Source organism: Trematomus bernacchii, unplaced genomic scaffold (assembly GCF_902827165.1).
Source record: "Trematomus bernacchii unplaced genomic scaffold, fTreBer1.1, whole genome shotgun sequence".
Taxonomy (NCBI): Eukaryota; Metazoa; Chordata; class Actinopteri; order Perciformes; family Nototheniidae; genus Trematomus; species Trematomus bernacchii.
Genome location: NW_022987778.1, coordinates 1,447,166 through 1,465,538, shown reverse-complemented (window position 1 = coordinate 1,465,538; position 18,373 = coordinate 1,447,166). Strand labels below are relative to the sequence as shown.

At 41.8% G+C, this 18,373-nt stretch overlaps 1 protein-coding gene across 4 annotated transcripts in view; it reads right to left on the bottom strand.

Moving 5' to 3' along the window:
• kif21a (kinesin family member 21A) overlaps window positions 1-18,373 on the bottom strand; it is a 67,255-nt gene that overhangs the window by 37,788 nt on the left and 11,094 nt on the right. For all 4 annotated transcript variants that reach the window (XM_034149178.1, XM_034149179.1, XM_034149181.1 and 1 more), the window contains exons 2-6: window positions 6,903-7,125; window positions 4,817-4,999; window positions 1,985-2,125; window positions 1,401-1,532; window positions 438-608 (exon numbers count right to left, since the gene is read on the bottom strand). In XM_034149178.1, coding sequence (XP_034005069.1) covers window positions 438-608; window positions 1,401-1,532; window positions 1,985-2,125; window positions 4,817-4,999; window positions 6,903-7,125 — 850 coding nt within the window. The remainder of the gene's footprint in view (window positions 1-437; window positions 609-1,400; window positions 1,533-1,984; window positions 2,126-4,816; window positions 5,000-6,902; window positions 7,126-18,373) is intronic.

Below are 18,373 nucleotides of genomic sequence, written 5' to 3'. Positions count from 1 at the left end.
TTCAAGACAAATAACAATGTATTCTTATTGAAAGAGCAGGTTAAATAGTAGAGATCATATTAAAGGTTTTTTATCAAGTTAAATATACCACTTTTGGCTTTATATGATCAAATCTAAACATGGTTTTGTACTTATTGTGCAGCATCTTGCTTGTTGCATTGTTGATCGACTCTTAGTGCAGCGTGGTCATTTATGAATTCAGCCACTAGATGGCAGTCAAACTCTATTATTTGATTGGCTCTGACTTCTCTGCACCACTGAGATTCAATACAATATGCTCAAATACATTAATCTGAATTGTTTCTCGAATGTCAAATGCTTCATTTGTTTTATTCCTGCAAGGACAAACATTGAAGACTAGAACAGAACAAGGGAACTGACATTCAACATGAGATTACAATCACTGAAGATGATATTAGGAGGAGGAAGCCCCTCACCAGGCCACAGTTGATGGAGATCGCCTCTTTGGCTCGGTCTCCCGTCGCTCCGGTTCTCTTCAGCCGCTCGGAGCCGGCCAGATCCACGAAGTGAAACTTAGCCGTCAGCGTCTCGTACTCGTCCAGCTCTGAGTTTCCATTAGAGACTCTGTTATCAGTCTCACCTTCATGCTGAGGGACGGAGACACACACACACACTGTCAGATACACAGCACTATTATCTTTGCATTGTTTAAGTTCTAATAATGGGTTCATGTTCATGTTATGGAGAATTAATTTGCAAAATGGGATAACTGCCATCTGAAAAATGATATATATAAAAAACATTTACAGTTAGAATAATACAACTTAAGAGATCAGTTTAAATCCCTCTATTAGGGCTGGGTAATATGCTCAGATATACAGTAGATTATTTCATAAACTAGATAACAATACATATCACAGTATAGCATGTTTTTTAGTTATTAAAAGATAAATAGTATATAATAAAAAAACACATGGTAAAACGTACTTTTGTATTTTTTGTACACTGTGTGAATTAAATACTTGAACCATTAAAAATGCAATTTCTTCTATTTTCTTTTCTTATTTAATTAAGAATTTTAGGGCAAAGTTAATTGAATTGTTTCAAGAAAATTATACATAAATAAATACATATTTTTAACTATACACTGACTTTGTTTACATGCATTCTGACAAATTCAGAGTAATCAGATTACGACAATTAACACAGATTTGTTTTTAAACTTGAATTTGAATGTGCTTGTTAATAATTTAAAGGACGTAATTGTGTATCATGTCTCTTAATATGATTTGGTCTTAATATGATTCCATTAAAAGACGATACATTATCATAATTAATGATCTCCCTGCCCTCCCCTCTGTAGCACAAGAACTGTATTCGTCATATATATATATATATATACACAATACAGTATATATATATTCCTGAGCAGTACTCACATTGTCGGAGGCACAGATGCGGACTTGGCACAGGTGGATGGTGAAGATGGCGTGAGAGCGAGAGCTCTGCACGTTCATCTGAGTGCTGGCGGTGGTGCGACACAGAGCCCCGAGCTTCAGACACTGCATCATCTGAGACAGAAAACACTTTCAATATTCACAGGCAAACTCTTTTTAGTTTATATTTGAAGGCAAGTCTTTAAGGATTACAGTCTGGTAGAAGCATTCACTATTTTCTCCTTGGTTTGTCTTGCAGGAGTTTAAGTTGTAATGTATAAGAGCATAAGATCCACCACAAATGAGTGCAAGATTGTGATCCTTATTTCAATTTCCATGGTCGCCTTTCGATTAAATGTATTAATTGTGCTGACTCATTTCCTATAGCTGTGGAAAAAACATCATAAGTTATCTCTGGCATTTTTAAATATAGCATCAGTGAAGGAAATAACAATGTACCAGGAATACGTGTCTCTGTAAAGGCCTTGTGACGACAAAGAGGTTCACATTTAAGAGTGTACTCATTAATGAAGTCCTTAACATTAACGATGCCTGACTAGATGTTTCTTAGACCCTCGCGGTGTTACCTCGGCCTCGGAGGTCACGCTGCGGGTCGTCACTCCCACGGTGTAGATCCCTCCGCTGGCGTCCTCGTGGATCTTAATGTGAGATTTCTGTCTGGAGTCTCGAGTCGAGTCAAACAGGTCCAGAACCTCCTCGTTATAAAGCTACAGGGAGATACAAAATAAGGTTTTAAATCAGACAGATAAACCACTTGAAATCTTTGTTGCCTGCTGCCCTGCTCTATTATCTCTCTATTTGTTGTGTTCATGTGTCCAGACCCAACATAAATAGATTTAAAAGTTATTAAGGTATCAATAAAATACATTCTGTAGGCAGATTCTAAGGTTTGGCGTCCTTAAAGGTCCCATGTCATGGCCATTTCTACTGATCATAATTCTATTGTTGAGGTCTACTAAAATAAATGTATATTGTGCAATGTTCCAAACTCACATTGGTTTCTCATACAGCATCTCTGTATAGTATGTGTGTGTCACTCTCTGTCCTAAACGGCTTGTTGGAGCTCCTGCCCCCCCCCCCTCCCTGTGAGCCCAGTGGCCGTCTGCGAGACAGCGAGACACAGCGAAACCCAGCCCCAAACACACACACACCCGCAGCCTGGCTGGGAGTTTGTGTGTGTGCCCAGGCTGAGTTCCGCGGTGTCTCGCCGACCCCACACCAGTGAGCCAGCTCACACTGTCCGCTCCTCGGAGCAGCGAGTCTCACAACGTCCCGCCGAGTGTGTGTGTGTGAGGAAGTCCGCGGATTGGTCCAAACGTAACAGCTCCGCGGACGTTACGTTACGTCACTATACCCGAAATACGTCACTATACCCAAGAAGTAAACAATGGAAAAAGAGAAATGTCCAACGAGGCGTTCTGGGGCAGCATAGACAGGTATTTTCTGTGTTAGAGTTTTACTCGCTACAGGGTGTACTTTGAGGGTTTGTGACTCTGCAGACCGTTTACATGCAGAAAAACCTTCATAACACACAAGGGGACGGGTTATAACCGGAACAGCATGACATGGGACCTTTAATATACTGTATGTTGCAGATCATCAGCTGAGTCATAAAATAAATAACATGAAGAGTTCAAATTCAACACATTTCAGAGCTTTGTATCTGGGATGATATTTAGGACCAATTTCAGAACCAAACTCAAGACTAGCATCTCAAAATGTTAAATTGGCAATTCTGACCCAAAACCTTAGGGTAATTTGTGAAAGTGAAATTCTAGCAAGTTTTTTTAAATTATTTTAATATTTTTAATTAACAGATGCACTTTGCTCAGAATTTAAACTAATATTTTTGACATAGAGTAAAGGTAGATCACAACAAAGAAACAAGAAAAAACTCTTTTTATAATAAAACTATACAAATAAAAATAAAAGATGCACAAACTGTGAACTGATATTGTATATCAAATATATTTTAGCTCTGATTCAGTAATGATGTGTGATAGGGTGACAAGAAAATGCCAGTTGCACATAAGTAACAAATTGATGTAATTATTTGGTGATGTTTGCCTTGATTGTATGTACAGTAATCCATCAGCAAATCCTCTTCATCCACAGAGTTTCCTCCCTGACTGCTAATAAGCTCGTAGCGACATTTCCTGTGTGATTTATTTCCCCCTAAAACACCTGCTAGTCCTTCAGGCCTTTGACAGTCACTTCAGTTTGAGTGTCTCAGGAAGGCGTTAACAGGAAGCTTTTCACATCTTGCCAAAAACTCTCGAGGGATTTGAACAACTGCCTTGTAAAAAGGTCAGATTGAAACAATATGAATATTATCCGTCATGTCATAAACTCTCACCACCTGCCCAGTGTTTGATTTCTGTGCAAATCCACATTTCATCCTGCTCTCAGTTCCAGGTCTTTTCCGGAATGTGTACGCTGTCAGGATCTGATGAAGAGGAACAACTGTCTCCTCCTCCGTCTCATATTGTTCCCGTTAACTCTTCCTGTCCAGACGGAGGCTCCGCCGCCCGCAAACCCCCCCCCGATGACAGCTGCTGCACTTCAATTGTCAATGAGAATATTTTCTTAATGATGGAGCGCTGGTGTCAAAGCCTGTTAAACGAGCGGTGTCAACAATATAAGCCTGACCCGTGACATCTCTGTAAAGCTAGTGGGGGAAAGAGTATACCCTGCTTTATTCAGTTTGGGAGTTTTTCCTAGAAGAAGCAGGTACAAATTCTAGGTTATTTATGTTGTTGTTATTTAATCTCTGCCAAGAAGGTTGAATATTTCGACTTGTATGTTTATCGTTTCATCAGCAAGATTGTAGAGAAAACGTACGACCCTGTTTCCATCAAAGTTGAAGCACTGGCAACATTTTCATTTCATTTTGGAGCGTGAATTAAGTGGCCATATTATGCTCATTTTCAGCCCTGTCTGCTCTGATTGGTTAGCTGGCCGGCTCTGTTGTGATTGGTCAACCGCTTAGAGATGTCCCGCCCCTTAGCCTATCACGTACAATGTGTTGGAGCGCTAGCCAATAGAAGCGTGAGTGTTACATAGTGATGTGGTTATGTTAAAATAGTAAACAAAGGAGTCCAATGGAGGCGTTTCAGGCAGGGGGGGGGGAGTGGGTAGGACAGTGGGAAACTCCCTCTAGAGGGAATTTGGGGATTTAAGCCTTCGTCAACCATTCACATGCACTAAAACCTACAGGAAAGGGAAATCCCCTCAAAACGCATAATAGGGCCTCTTTAAGTGTTTGTTGAGAAGCATGTGAATGCAGTATAGGCCTTGTCAGAGGTCTCCGTTATTCTAGTAACTACTCTATTTGAATGATGTCCTTTAAGCTAAACTAAAATAAGGAATCATTTATATATGTATCAGTGGATATGTACCTCGAGGAACTGTGCGTTGATCTTGAACTCGGGGATGGGGCGGCCCTGCTGCTGCGCCGCCTGCCTCCGCTCCTCGATGCCTCTGAAGAGGTGGTGCACGGCGCGGGGGATGATGCCCAGCTCCTCCTCCGAGATGTTCACATCGAAGCCCGTCCCCATGGTGTACGTCTTCCCTGAGCCCGTCTGCATGGGGATAATAATAATAATATATATTATGATAAAATAACACAGGAAGATCATGCTGTTTCCGTAAAAGGAACTCCAATCAATTCACCACAAAGCGTGTCTTGAAAAGAACAACTGCACATGTAAAGAGGGCCAACGAAAGTGTGTTTGTGGTAATGAAAGTGTTTTTTTACTGTTTTCCTTGTACTTTGTGTTGCCATCTAATTAAATATGATTTCTGACTTCCTTCTTCCCAAAGGATCTGTACCAAACATGTGTAGAATAACATTTGTAGGCCGTGTAATCTCTGCAGCTCCACCATACTTCATCCAAACTGTAATTTTTAACACATATTAAGCCTTTAACAAACAGTGTGCTTCCTAACATTTGAATATTGCAATTTCGATCACATTTTGATCAATTGTGCAGCTTTACACCTGATACTAAAGTCAGATATTTCACTTTCTACTCCAAACGGGGGACTGTTTGGTTATATCTGCAACCCAACCTGGCAGACTTCATCAGAAGCAGCCGAGCGGGTCGAGTCTAAATCTAGATTATTCTCTGTAAAGCCACAGAGGAGAACCAGCAGCAGTCTTCAGAAGTAGGCCAGCAGTCAGAGAGCCGTGACTGCAGAGAGACGGTTCATGTGGACGCACATTAAACATTTATGGCTGTCTAAAAGGTGTGTGTGTGTGTGTGTGTGTGTGTGTGTGTGTGTGTGTGTGTGTGTGTGTGTGTGTGTGTGTGTGTGTGTGTGTGTGTGTGTGTGTGTGTGTGTGTGTGTGTGTGTGTGTGTGTGTGTGTGTGTGTGTGTGTGTGTGTGTGTGTGTGTGTGTGTGTGTGGTGTGTGTGTGTGTGTGTGTGTGTGTGTGTGTGTGTGTGTGTGTGTGTGTGTGTGTGTGTGTGTGTGTGTGTGTGTGTGTGTGTGTGTGTGTGTGTGTGTGTGTGTGTGTGTGTGTGTACTTCACATGGCTTTGAATTGTGTGAGTGCCATACAGCGGGAGCTCTGTCACCAGGGCAACCTAACGGAGGGAGGGGGTTTGAGGCCCAGACCTGCATGTTATTTCCATGTGGTGAACTTGGCAAAAGGAAGAGTAGGGGGAGTAAGTTCAAGATAAAGAGGGAGAGGGACGTACCGACTTTTAGTATTCATTAATCTGCTCATTGTTTTCTTGATTAATTATTTTATCTATCAAATGTCTGAAGATACTGACAAAAAGGTGACATATAACCCCCTAAGTTTGAATGAACATTAGTGACATTAATGGGCCTTCTGATTTAAGAATAAGATCAGATATTTGTTTTTAAAGGTTTTAAAGTCACTGCAAGAAAAATATATTTCTCACATTCCTCGTTTTTTTTCCTTCTGATTCAGCGTTAAAGAATATTGGTGTCAGAGAAAATCTGAATCGGAGTACACTATTAAATTACATGTAGTTTAGCAACTTACATTTTGTTTCATAACGTAGGCATTCTTACCGGAGCAATTTGGGGATAAGTATCTTGCCCAAGGACCTTTTGACCTGTTTGGACTGGGATTGAACCACTGAGCTTCCCATTGGTAGACACCCATTTAACAACTGACCCACCCCAAAAATATAAAGTGTGAAAAGTGAAACAATATAATGCTACACACAGAGGCACTGCACTTTAGGATTGATGAGATTCTCCAGTCGTATGTGAGGGATGCATTGATTTAATGTAATGTAACGCAGAGCAATGCCAAACTAATGGTTCGACAAATACAAGGTCACAGAGGTTCATATTATACCACAGAAGTCTCCTCTGGTCCGTTTTCAACCCACATGTTAACACTCTCCACCTCTAACATATCCTTATCGTCCTCTCCTCTAACACACACATTCATTAATCCCATTCCTCTGCATCCAGCAGCTGTGTCACAGAGACAAAGGCTCACCTGTCCGTAAGCGAACACGGTGGCGTTGTAGCCCTCCAAGCAGCCCTCGATCAGCTGCTCCGTGCAATCGGAGTAGATGCTCTCCTGCTGGGAGTCCATGTCGAACATGTAGTCGTAGGTGAAGGACCTGTCCTTCCCAAGGATCACCTGCGGCTCCCCGGGCATCACGTACGTACAGATGTGACATCCCTCGATCTTCTCCCGGGCCAGCTGAGGACGGATCCTGCAGAGAGAGATGGGGAGGAACACAATGAGGAAGGGGGGTTTATTAGGTACAGTTATAAAATGTAATACAGTACAATACATCAGCCACATAACATACCTTTATAAAGCTTAACATTGCCAGTTTTCTAATATTGCGTTTCATGGGTATTCTAGGTAAATGAATAAGTTAATTATGTAGCCTTGGGAGGGGAATCTTTTGTAGAAAAGTCTGAATGAAGTCAACATTTTTAAATACATTTAGAGATTTGTTGTAACACCTAAAGTAGAAGAGTCTTAGAAAATGTCACACTTTTCTTCCATACAATTTCCCATCCATTAGGCATTGAACTGAAGACAGAATGGGTCCACACAGAAATGATAGCGCTGTATTGGCATATGTGTGACACCTGACCTTTGGAAACACTTTAAATAAATCCCCTTTGACATCTAAATGGTGGAACGGTCATTCCAAGAATCCACGGTGTTATAACCGTCCTAAATCCCAGGAACATACTGAACTTGTTTTAGTAATTACAAAATGTTTTGATCTGCTCAAGATTAGTTTTTTTCAGGACTGCAGGGTCAACATCCTAATCTGATCCAATACTTTGTACCATAAAAGCTGCCAGCTGGGTGTGTGTGTGTGTGTGTGTGTGTGTGTGTGTGTGTGTGTGTGTGTGTGTGTGTGTGTGTGTGTGCGTGCGCGTGCGCGTGCGCGTGCGCGTGCGCGTGCGCGTGCGTGTGTGTGATACTGAATGACAGTAATGCTGAGGGATTAACTCTGTCTGTATTCAGTCTGCAATGAAAGTGAGCAACTTGTATATTAACACATTGAAATGAGCCATAATGAAAAGTCTCTCTCCTTACTTTCAGCAGGTTAGGAAATATACTTTGTTACAAGATCCATTATTTCTAATAAACAGTGGAGAGAAGCAGTGTACACAAAGGGACTCTGTTTTCACTGTAAAGACGGTTATTGAATCAGTAAATCAAATAAATGTTTCCGTCCCTTCAGGGGATGTTTAGAGATAATGAGAACATGAGAACTCATTTTCTAGAAAAGCCCTAGAGGGAATAAAATGTTGGTTTGATGTATCGATTTCACTATATATGTTCCAAGAACAATATGCAGTTATCTACTTTCATACAGCTGTTTCACTTTAGGCCCATCATCATTGGACTCCTTTGCTTACCTCTGTAACATCCCTATGTAACTCTCGTGCACATTGTACATGATAGGCTAAGGGGGCGGGACATCTCTAAGAGGTTGACCAATCACAACAGAGCCAGCCAGCTAACCAATCAGAGCAGACTGGGCTCTGGTTTCAGACAGAGGGTGAAAAGAGGTGCTGCAGCACAGGCAGTATGAGAGAAATAAAGAGCTTTCTGAACATTAAAGTATGGAGACATGTCACAGTAGAGACACTACATATACATATGCACCTGAAAATGAGCATAACCCCTTTAACAGAAGCTATAACATCTCTCTCCTTTTTGCTGATGAATTCCTGGCATGAAATACCCAGAAGACCCCCCCCATCTTATGTCCAGTGTAAGCATGTAGCACAGCCGAATCATCATCCATTTTCTCCTCAAACTGGGTTTAATTGTGACCAAAATGGATAATATTTTCCATCACTTTTAAACAATCTCTCCTCGTGGGTTCAGCTCACAGACGAGCTTGGAAGAGAAGCACCTGAGAGCGGGCTCCCAGCCTCTCTGCTGCCCGGATAAGGATAAGAGCCTCATTGTGCCTCCAAGCCCAGGCAGAACAATGCAGTGAGGGGAGTACAGTGCGGCCATTGTGTGAGTCTGAGTGAGACTGGAGCCCCACGCTGACACCAACCACAGAGAGCCAGGATTACAGGGAGGGAGGAGAGGGAGGAGAGGTAACGTCCTGCCTGGAGGTCACCACAAAACCATGAATAACTACAAAATGAGTCACTGTAACCGATGAAAGATAGTAATTTAAAATCCAAAGTATCCTATTTCTTCTACTGGCTGTTTTTGGTACATTCATATTTTGCTGCTTGACTAATGGTTGTTATTTCTGTCTGTCATTGAGACATTTAGGATCATTATTCTGACTGTTCAACACCTGAACTTTTGAAAGAACATCCATAACATTTGAAACTTACAAATTAATGATCTAATATATCATATTCCAATAACTTGTATACAGAATCTCCTTGCACTATTTCTATCCTATTTTATTTGTATTTACTTGCACTATTGTATCTGTTTAATTGTGTTGCACTGTTGGAGGAGCCTGTGACCTCAGGTTTTCATTGATATATCTACACAGTAGCTAATGTACACATGACAATAAAAGCCTTGAATCTGAATCTTATTCCTCTGGACTTAAGAAACTACGATCAATATATGAACTTGAAAGAATGAAAGCATATTTTCATGAGTAGCTTAACATCAGAAACCCTAACCAATCAGATAGATATGTGCTTTTCACATTACAGTTCCTTTGTAAAGTGAAAGTGCATTCAGGTATGCGTGAGAGAACCTGTTTGGATGTGATACTTAAAATAAAGTCATACATCCTCAGAATAAAAAAACCCTGCATAAACGAAAGAAGAGTAAGAAACACATTTCCTCTTTCCTCATTCTCTGAAAGGAGCTCGTGTTCTATTGTTTCAAATCCACGGTGAATTTTAAAGCACAAAAACGTCATCCTTTGTCAGAAAATCAATTATCTTCCATGACAAATTCGCCATTAACAGCAAATCATGTTTCCACACACTGTAAGTGTTTTAGCAATCTAATCCTCTCCAGTACCCACAGAGGAGGGGGGGGGGGGGGGGGGGGAGCTTTGTTTCAGACTGTTTATCTCTCTAATTGGGTGTGTAATCCTGTCTGTCTCTCACAGCACTGTCACATCCGGGAATCTGAAGCTGTTTCCCAAATGTACTCTCTTACTTCTCATTTGCATGTTCGTACATTAAAGTGAGACTTCCTGCTGTACCATCAAGATTTGGAAGGAGATTTGTTTCTTATTTATAACAACATTCATATGAAATTTGCATAATTGCAGCTGCTTTTGAACTTAAGTACTAGGTCATTTTGGATTTCTACATAAGATTTATTTTACAGACATGTTTCACAAGATTTAAATTAAACTGGGGTCGCTCAGATGTACTCTTGATTTTGTTGTCCAACTTAATGACAGCAAGCACATTTTAATTATTAGAAAAATTGTTATTTTCCCCTTAAAAAAGTTTGATGAAAGTCAAAAGAATTGTATAAATATGGATTTCAATCATATCCTCCAGCCTCACACACCACATAAAAAAGGCTCAACGGTCAGCTAATGAGTGTGTTAGTAAGTACACTTTTATTGTTTCATAGATTACATTTTAAAAAGGGAATTGATAACACAAAAAGTGAAACTGGTTGTAATCATTCTGTGGATTGAGATTTTGTGTCGGAAAAATGTGTCTACTTAAATAATAATAATGTTTAAAATCTTGCTAAATGTAAATCCATTTCATCATCCAGGAGTTCAGATCAATACATCTCATTGTTTATCATCAATCATGCCTAATACGTGTAGAGTCAAATGAGAAGCACTGTGTCAACACAAGAGCCACAAAGACAGTTGTGGGATCTATTTTAGGGGCTCCAGCCAGGGTCAGAGATCAGGTGAGGGTCAGGGTCAAAGGTCATGATGTCTCTGCAGTGGAGACCTGATGTCTGGCTATCGGTAACGGACAAACACAGAGGGTCCGAAACAACAAAGACAGACATCTGAGACTCAATGCTAAAATGAATCTCAACCCAATTACAGACACTAGCTATGAAGACAGGAGAAACCCCTCCAACCCAATTCAAAGACACTAGCTATGAAGACAGGAGAAACCCCTCCAACCCAATTACAGACACTAGCTATGAAGACAGGAGAAACCCCTCCAACCCAATTACAGACACTAGCTATGAAGACAGGAGAAACCCCTCCAACCCAATTACAGACACTAGCTATGAAGACAGGAGAAACCCCTCCAACCCAATTCAAAGACACTAGCTATGAAGACAGGAGAAGCCCCTCCAACCCAATTACAGACACTAGCTATGAAGACAGGAGAAACCCCTCCAACCCAATTACAGACACTAGCTATGAAGACAGGAGAAGCCCCTCCAACCCAATTACAGACACTAGCTATGAAGACAGGAGAAACCCCTCCAACCCAATTCAAAGACACTAGCTATGAAGACAGGAGCAACCCCTCTAACCCAATTACAGACACTAGCTATGAAGACAGGAGAAACCCCTCCAACCCAATTACAGACACTAGCTATGAAGACAGGAGCAACCCCTCCAACCCAATTCAAAGACACTAGCTATGAAGACAGGAGCAACCCCTCCAACCCAATTCAAAGACACTAGCTATGAAGACAGGAGCAACCCCTCCAACCCAATTCAAAGACACTAGCTATGAAGACAGGAGCAACCCCTCCAACCCAATTAAAGACACTAGCTATGAAGACAGGAGCAACCCCTCCAACCCAATTACAGACACTAACTATGAAGACAGGAGAAACCCCTCCAACCCAATTACAGACACTAGCTATGAAGACAGGAGCAACCCCTCCAACCCAATTCAAAGTCCTCTTCACTGCAGTCAATAAATCATTTAGTTGCCAAACATCACTGTCAGGGAGTGAAGGATATAAAGGTGTGTTTATTTTTAAGTATTAAAATGAAATTAATGACATTATTTAATTATTTCTAATGGTCAGCATGGTTGCTGAAACATCAGATTGTATAGAAGTCTATGAGAAAAAGGATCCACATTCTCACATGATTTATTACCTCAATCAACATTTCCCATACGAGCTGATGGTCTCAATTGATAGGGTCAAGTCTTCGTTAATACAGCATGATCTTATTTATAAATTAGGTCTCATTTTATGTAAAAAAGACAATAAAACAGCAATTTGGGCGTGTCAATGTTTCCAGTTTAGGAAAATGGAGTCTACTATTTATTATTATGGTAGTCATATTTTGAGTTTCCATCTAAAAGACAACAAAATGAATCATCAACACCAGATATTAGCCATTTTGGAGGTTTTGACATTGACATCGAAACTATTTACACAAAGCCATATTTATTTCCACATGCTTTAATGTTGTGCTCTACTTGATGTGCCTGCAGAGAAACAGTTCCATACTGCAGAGAACCTGTCTGCTGCTAAGATGGAGAGGAGGGGGGAAAAAGATTCAGAGCAACCTTTGTTCGTGCAACCACAGCCAAAAATCCAAGCCACGCACACAAAAGCTTCAGCTCCTCTGCCAGCGCTCTGCAGACTGGAGAGAGAGACAGTCTTTATGTGAGATCTGCTGAGAGCAGCAGGGCTGGGATGATGTCACCTGCCCACTTCACCTCAAGCATGACTGTCCTTCATAAAGGGGACAGTGAGAGGGTGTCTGCGCAGAAGAAGGACAAGGTAATGGAGCGGGGAAGTGATGACGTATTGTTGAAGGCTGGAGCTAAAGTTAGCATCCCAATGGCTCCTCTGACCAAAAGTAAATGAGATTATTCCTCTGGATTTTAGATTATTACAGAAAATACGATATTTAAAGGTGGGGTAAGTCATTTTGGAGAAACCAGCTCGAGTGCGCTAGAATTTGAAAATACACAACCGGAAAAAATCTGCCACTTCCTTCAGACTTCCTCACAGAGCCCCTCCTCCAACACACACGAACACACACATGACCAATGAGGGCACGAGATAAGTTTGTGCTCAGATGGAAGGCTGACAGGCAGGTAGGCCATCCAGTTATTTTAGCTGGGCCGGCTCAGATGATTGGTCGTACTTTTTACAGTACTACGGCTTCCACAGATGACATTTTTTTAATGGATTTTTTGTCAAAGCACTTAAAATATTCATTGCTCTCGAGCCGGTTTCTCAAACTTACCTACCCCACCTTTAAGGTTGTTATTTACATGTTTTGTTCAGAAGGTAAATCTCCCCATAGCAACACCACTTTTATGATTGTTGAAACTTCAATGCACAAGTAAAAATCTAACTTTAGGCTATAAACGAACTACATCACGGTCACATGACGTAACGAACGTCACCACCGCTAAGCTAAGGTCGGCTAATGTTTGGCGTGATGATGTTAAGCAACATCCGTTTAACAACATCCGTTTTTTTGACAAGCTTCAGACATGGGGGTATGGGGTATTTATAGACCTTGTTTTAATGTCGTACAAATATACATTATTCTTACTTCAGCTTGTGTTAACCACAGACATATTTTCAGGCTTCTAACCTATCCAGAAAACCCTTGAGTTTGAGAAAAGCAAGTGCCCAAATGCTGACTTCTGGGTTTTAGGACTCCCTCCTGCACCACTATACTATAGAAGAAACCGTGTGTTTCTTAACCCACTTGGCTCTGTGCCAGACACTGAAGTTTGGCATCTACTGTGTTTGTAATCATAGATAAGTAGAAAGGGAAAAGGCTAGCTTTGATAAGGCAGGTGATTTGATAGGGCGCGTTTCCTTTCACAGCTTTATCTCACTGTAGGACACACTTATTTCCAACGAGACATCATGTGACAGACGCGTCTCCTGTTTACGACATCAGGACAATTCAGAACTGGTCAGGTAAGTTGCAATTTACAGGGACATGTTAATTGCCTTTGACGCTATTATGCTGTCATATGTCTGAAGCTCCCTGTCAATCATAGCCCTGAAAAGGCAAATCCCACAGTCAGTCAACAAGACAACCTGAACTCAGGCAACCTCAGAGAAGGGACTTTCAAACAACACAAGGGGAAAGGAAATAGATCCAAAAATCAGGAGGACATGTCCTTCATTTGACATTAGTTCAAGAACTGTATAAACTGGAGAAGAATACAACTCGTATTTACTTCACTCACTGCATAAGTGAGTAAATACAAGGCTTTCTTCTGAAGTATGTCGGTAATATCGCTAAATTATTACTATGACAAATAACTACTGTTCCAAGTATAATTAAAAAAGGTTGCTCTTACACTACTACTACTGAAAAGTAATTGTTGCACTATAGTTTATATAGCACTATACCATATTTAAAGAATTCGAATTTGAACCTTCTGACTCAAATGTACACCATTTTGTTTTGCTTTTATTCATTTCTAGAACCCCATTTCCAGGAATAAAAGAGAAGGTAGTCCCTTCTAGTTATGTTGTCCTAATAATAACACTTTTTTGTATTGCATTTCATTGCATCTATGTCTCTTATTTTAAACATTACCACAGCACTTATCCACCTGAAACAAACCAATAAGATACTGTTAGCATCATACTATAATTCAACTAAACTGTAAAGACATGCAATCTGGTCAGAGTTGCATGTTATACTTTTTATTCAAGAAATCAGTATTGGGATTAGTGCAACAGAGCTCAGCTGATGTGTATTTGGGGGGGGGGGGGGGGGGGGGGTGAAGGTTTAAACAGAAATACTTAACACTACGAGAACTGAAAGGATATTTGGGTTTAAAAAAAGCTTGAATACGTATTTGCATGTGTGCATTTTGAGGGTAGAGAGGCACCTCAATGTGCAGAAGCAGGACATTAACATACAGAAGCAGACATTGTATTCAAAGCATATTTGATGACTGCTACAATTTGGCTACAGCCTTGCAAAATACAGAAGGCCAACATATGTAGAATTCAAAAGGAGAACTGTCTGCAGTAGGAAGGCCGAAAAAATGCATACCAAGGATTCTTCGTGGTTTTGGTGGATGCTTTTAAGTGCCTCGCAGTACGATGAGAGGGGACATTTTTAGCATCACAAACTCAGCTGGAAGTGGTTTCATGCTCTGCCCATTCATCCAGACGGGACCACCGACAGCCGCAGACAAAGAGCTGGGAGCAGCGTCTGTCACACACACACACACACACACACACACACACACACACACACACACACACACACACACACACACACACACACACACACACACACCACACACACCACACACACACACACACCACACACACACACACACACACACACACACACACACACACACACACACCACACACACACACACACACACACACACACACACACACACACACACACACACACACACACACACACACACACACACACACCACACACACACACCACACACACACACACACACACACACACACACACACACATCACACACACACACACACACACAACACACACACTACACACACACACACACACACACAACACACACACACACACACACACACACACACACCACACACACACACCACACACCACACACACACACACACACACACACACACACACACACACACACACACACACCACACACACACACACACCACACACACACACACACCACACACACACACACACACACACAGTACCCTGCGTGACAAAAAAAGGATGCGGTTGCCATAGTGACCGGTAATGGAAGCAGGAGAATTAAGTCATAATCCGATCCCAGCAGGATGTAGAGCTGGTCGCTAAAGGATGCCAGGAGGAGGGAGAGGGAGAGGAGAGGAGGTCCTGCCGCCTGTCACAGGATTACTCCCTGGTTTCTGCACCCAGCATCAAAAAGAGTTTATCATATAATGATTCCTTAAAACTCTTTTTAGCTGCAAGCACTCAGCCCGGCCTTAGAAGCACAAAGCTGGGTTAAAAATCCAATTTAGAGGATGTGAAATATTAATGAGTCCAAACTGGAGTTGGAAGAGAGATTCGGTCTCGGGTCAAGTGACCTTCTTCAGCGTCTGTGCAGCAATTAAATTCAGTCACAATATTTTCTCTTTACTTAAAAAAACACTTTCTTTTAATGGAAGACAAAGATGTAGATGTTAACACGGACAATGAAGCCCAACATCCAATGTGAAAGTGTCCGCACGACATACAAAATCCTCCTTTGCTGGACCAAGCAATGCTTTTCAAATGATATAACTGAAGGCGGTTTCAAATCTAACATCATTACATGGCCCATAACAATAACCAGATGTCTGTCTCTGGGGAGAGAGACCAAAGCTTTAAACTCTTCCTGCAGCGCTTAAACACTGTGGTACAGGAATCAAACCACAACAGAATCATTATATTATTGAGAAACACGGAAAACTAATAATTGCTGAATCATGTTTGACCTCCAATAGGAAGAAATCATATTTGCACTCGTCTAAAGAAATGGTCCATTGCCCTAAGTAAGAAGTGGGAAAAACCCCATTCTGTTGTGTTTATAGAAGTGGGGTTTCTCCAGGTGTATCTGAACACAACTGGAATTGAGTCATATGTAATGTTTTCATGTTTGTATCGCCATAGACCTTCAACAGAGCAGCAACACAGAGAGCAAATGCATCATGTTTTTAACAGGAGGCCAGAGCTTGAACAACATGGCCCCCGCCGGCCCTCTGCAGAGCTCAGAGTGTTATATCATCTGCACACCAGGTTCACACAGGCTGAGCTTATTGGTCCATCTTCCTCTCATAACGCTCTGGACCAGGGGTTTTCAAAGTGTGGGAAGGTGAGCCTCCCCTCAGAGAACATAAGAACAGCCGCGCCCCCCCTCCCAATTATTATTGCTATTATTATTATTGTTGTTGTTGCTATAATGCAGGGGTATTCAATTGCATTTCAAAGAGGTCCAGGAAGAGAACATGTCATTAAATGCTCTGTTTTCGCTGTTCTACCTTGCTCTTTGTTGAGCACGCCATTTGAAATGACTCCGACTGTTTCTCTCCTCATGTCTCGTCTCTGTGTTTGAATCCATCGTGCTGACTCACTGACTGCACCCATTTGATTGGCTGAGTAGCATCACCTCCTTAAAACATTAAACAATCACTTTTTTAAACCTTTTTATCTTTATGTTTTAAACATATTTTTTTAACATTTTCAACATCGTGGATAAATCCTTATATGCTGCCGGCAACACACTGAACGTCAACTTTGCCTCCTTATTACACACTACCTTAGTGGGAACAATGAGTCTGGGTCTTTGATGTAGACAGGAATAAACGCAGATCATCCTCTGGCTGCAGCCTTGACCCGTACTTGCTTTTGATCAAAGTCAATGCGGAAAACCTGCACTCACACAGGTAGGTGGAGGGAGGTGAAGGGAATGAGCACTTTTATAGCCTTTTTGGCGAGGTGGGGGAACTCGCTCTCTACAGACAGCCAAAAGTGTGCCAGTGACGTTTTCTGCCAGACGCCGTCTCCTCTCTCACTTTAGGTAACTTCACTAAAAATCGATCCATGTTGCCGCTCGCATTACATGACATGTCACTTGTTAGACGCTTTTCTCCAAAGCGACTTACATACTCAATACTGTGGGCAATCCTTACAGGAGCACTTTGGGGTGAAGTGTCTCAGGGACACAACGACATGCTGACTGCAGTGGGGTTTGAACCTGTGACCCCCTGATCCAAACACCAACGCACAACCCACTGCGCCACACGCCTCCCATAAAGTTAGCTGAAGTTAACGAGCTAGATTTCACTGTTTCTCGTTATTTTTTTCTCCCGCTACGCCTCCCCTGAAGCTCTCTGGCGCCCCCCCCCGGGGAGGCGCGCCTCACACTTTGAAAACCGCTGCTCTGGACGGATGTCCCACTGATCCTGGAGCTTGTCAGCCTTTTGGAAAATGTGCTTTCAAAAACAAACGAGGCCGCACCGAGGCCCTGTGGCACGCCGATAACGGCTTTACGCTTCCTGCAGGTCAGAGGTCAGGGAGCAGGCCGCCCCATCATTACCAGAGGGGGGGGGGGGGGGGGAGGAGGTTAAGCAACAGGCGATGTCAGCTAGGGATCATCTGTGGCTGTCAACATGGAGGGGTTTGGACAGAGTGGGAGGAACACTGTACGCACGCACATGCAAAGAGAGAGAGGGCTTCTGAGGGGAAAAACATATTTTGGGCGACTATAATTCTGTGTTTCTGTAAATCCAGCTCTGTATTTTGATACGAGCCTCTGCACCAACATGAGCTGTTTATTCAGGTTAACTGTGCGGACTGAAAATACTCTAAGCTGCAGCAGAACAAACACCGGCTCTAAAGATAACATCAGCGATTTAAAATGTCAGAGCAAACTAAATTTAGTGTTTGATCTTTCCTAAAATGCATGTTTTGGTTTCAACAATGATGAAAGGTTCAATTGTTGAAAATGTTTGTAGGACTACGGGTTTGTAAAAAGTAATTCTGAATATTTTGTCTGATATTGCAATTTGATTCCAGATATTGGAGGGATTATAATTGTTGCATTATAATTCTCATCTTTAAAAAATCT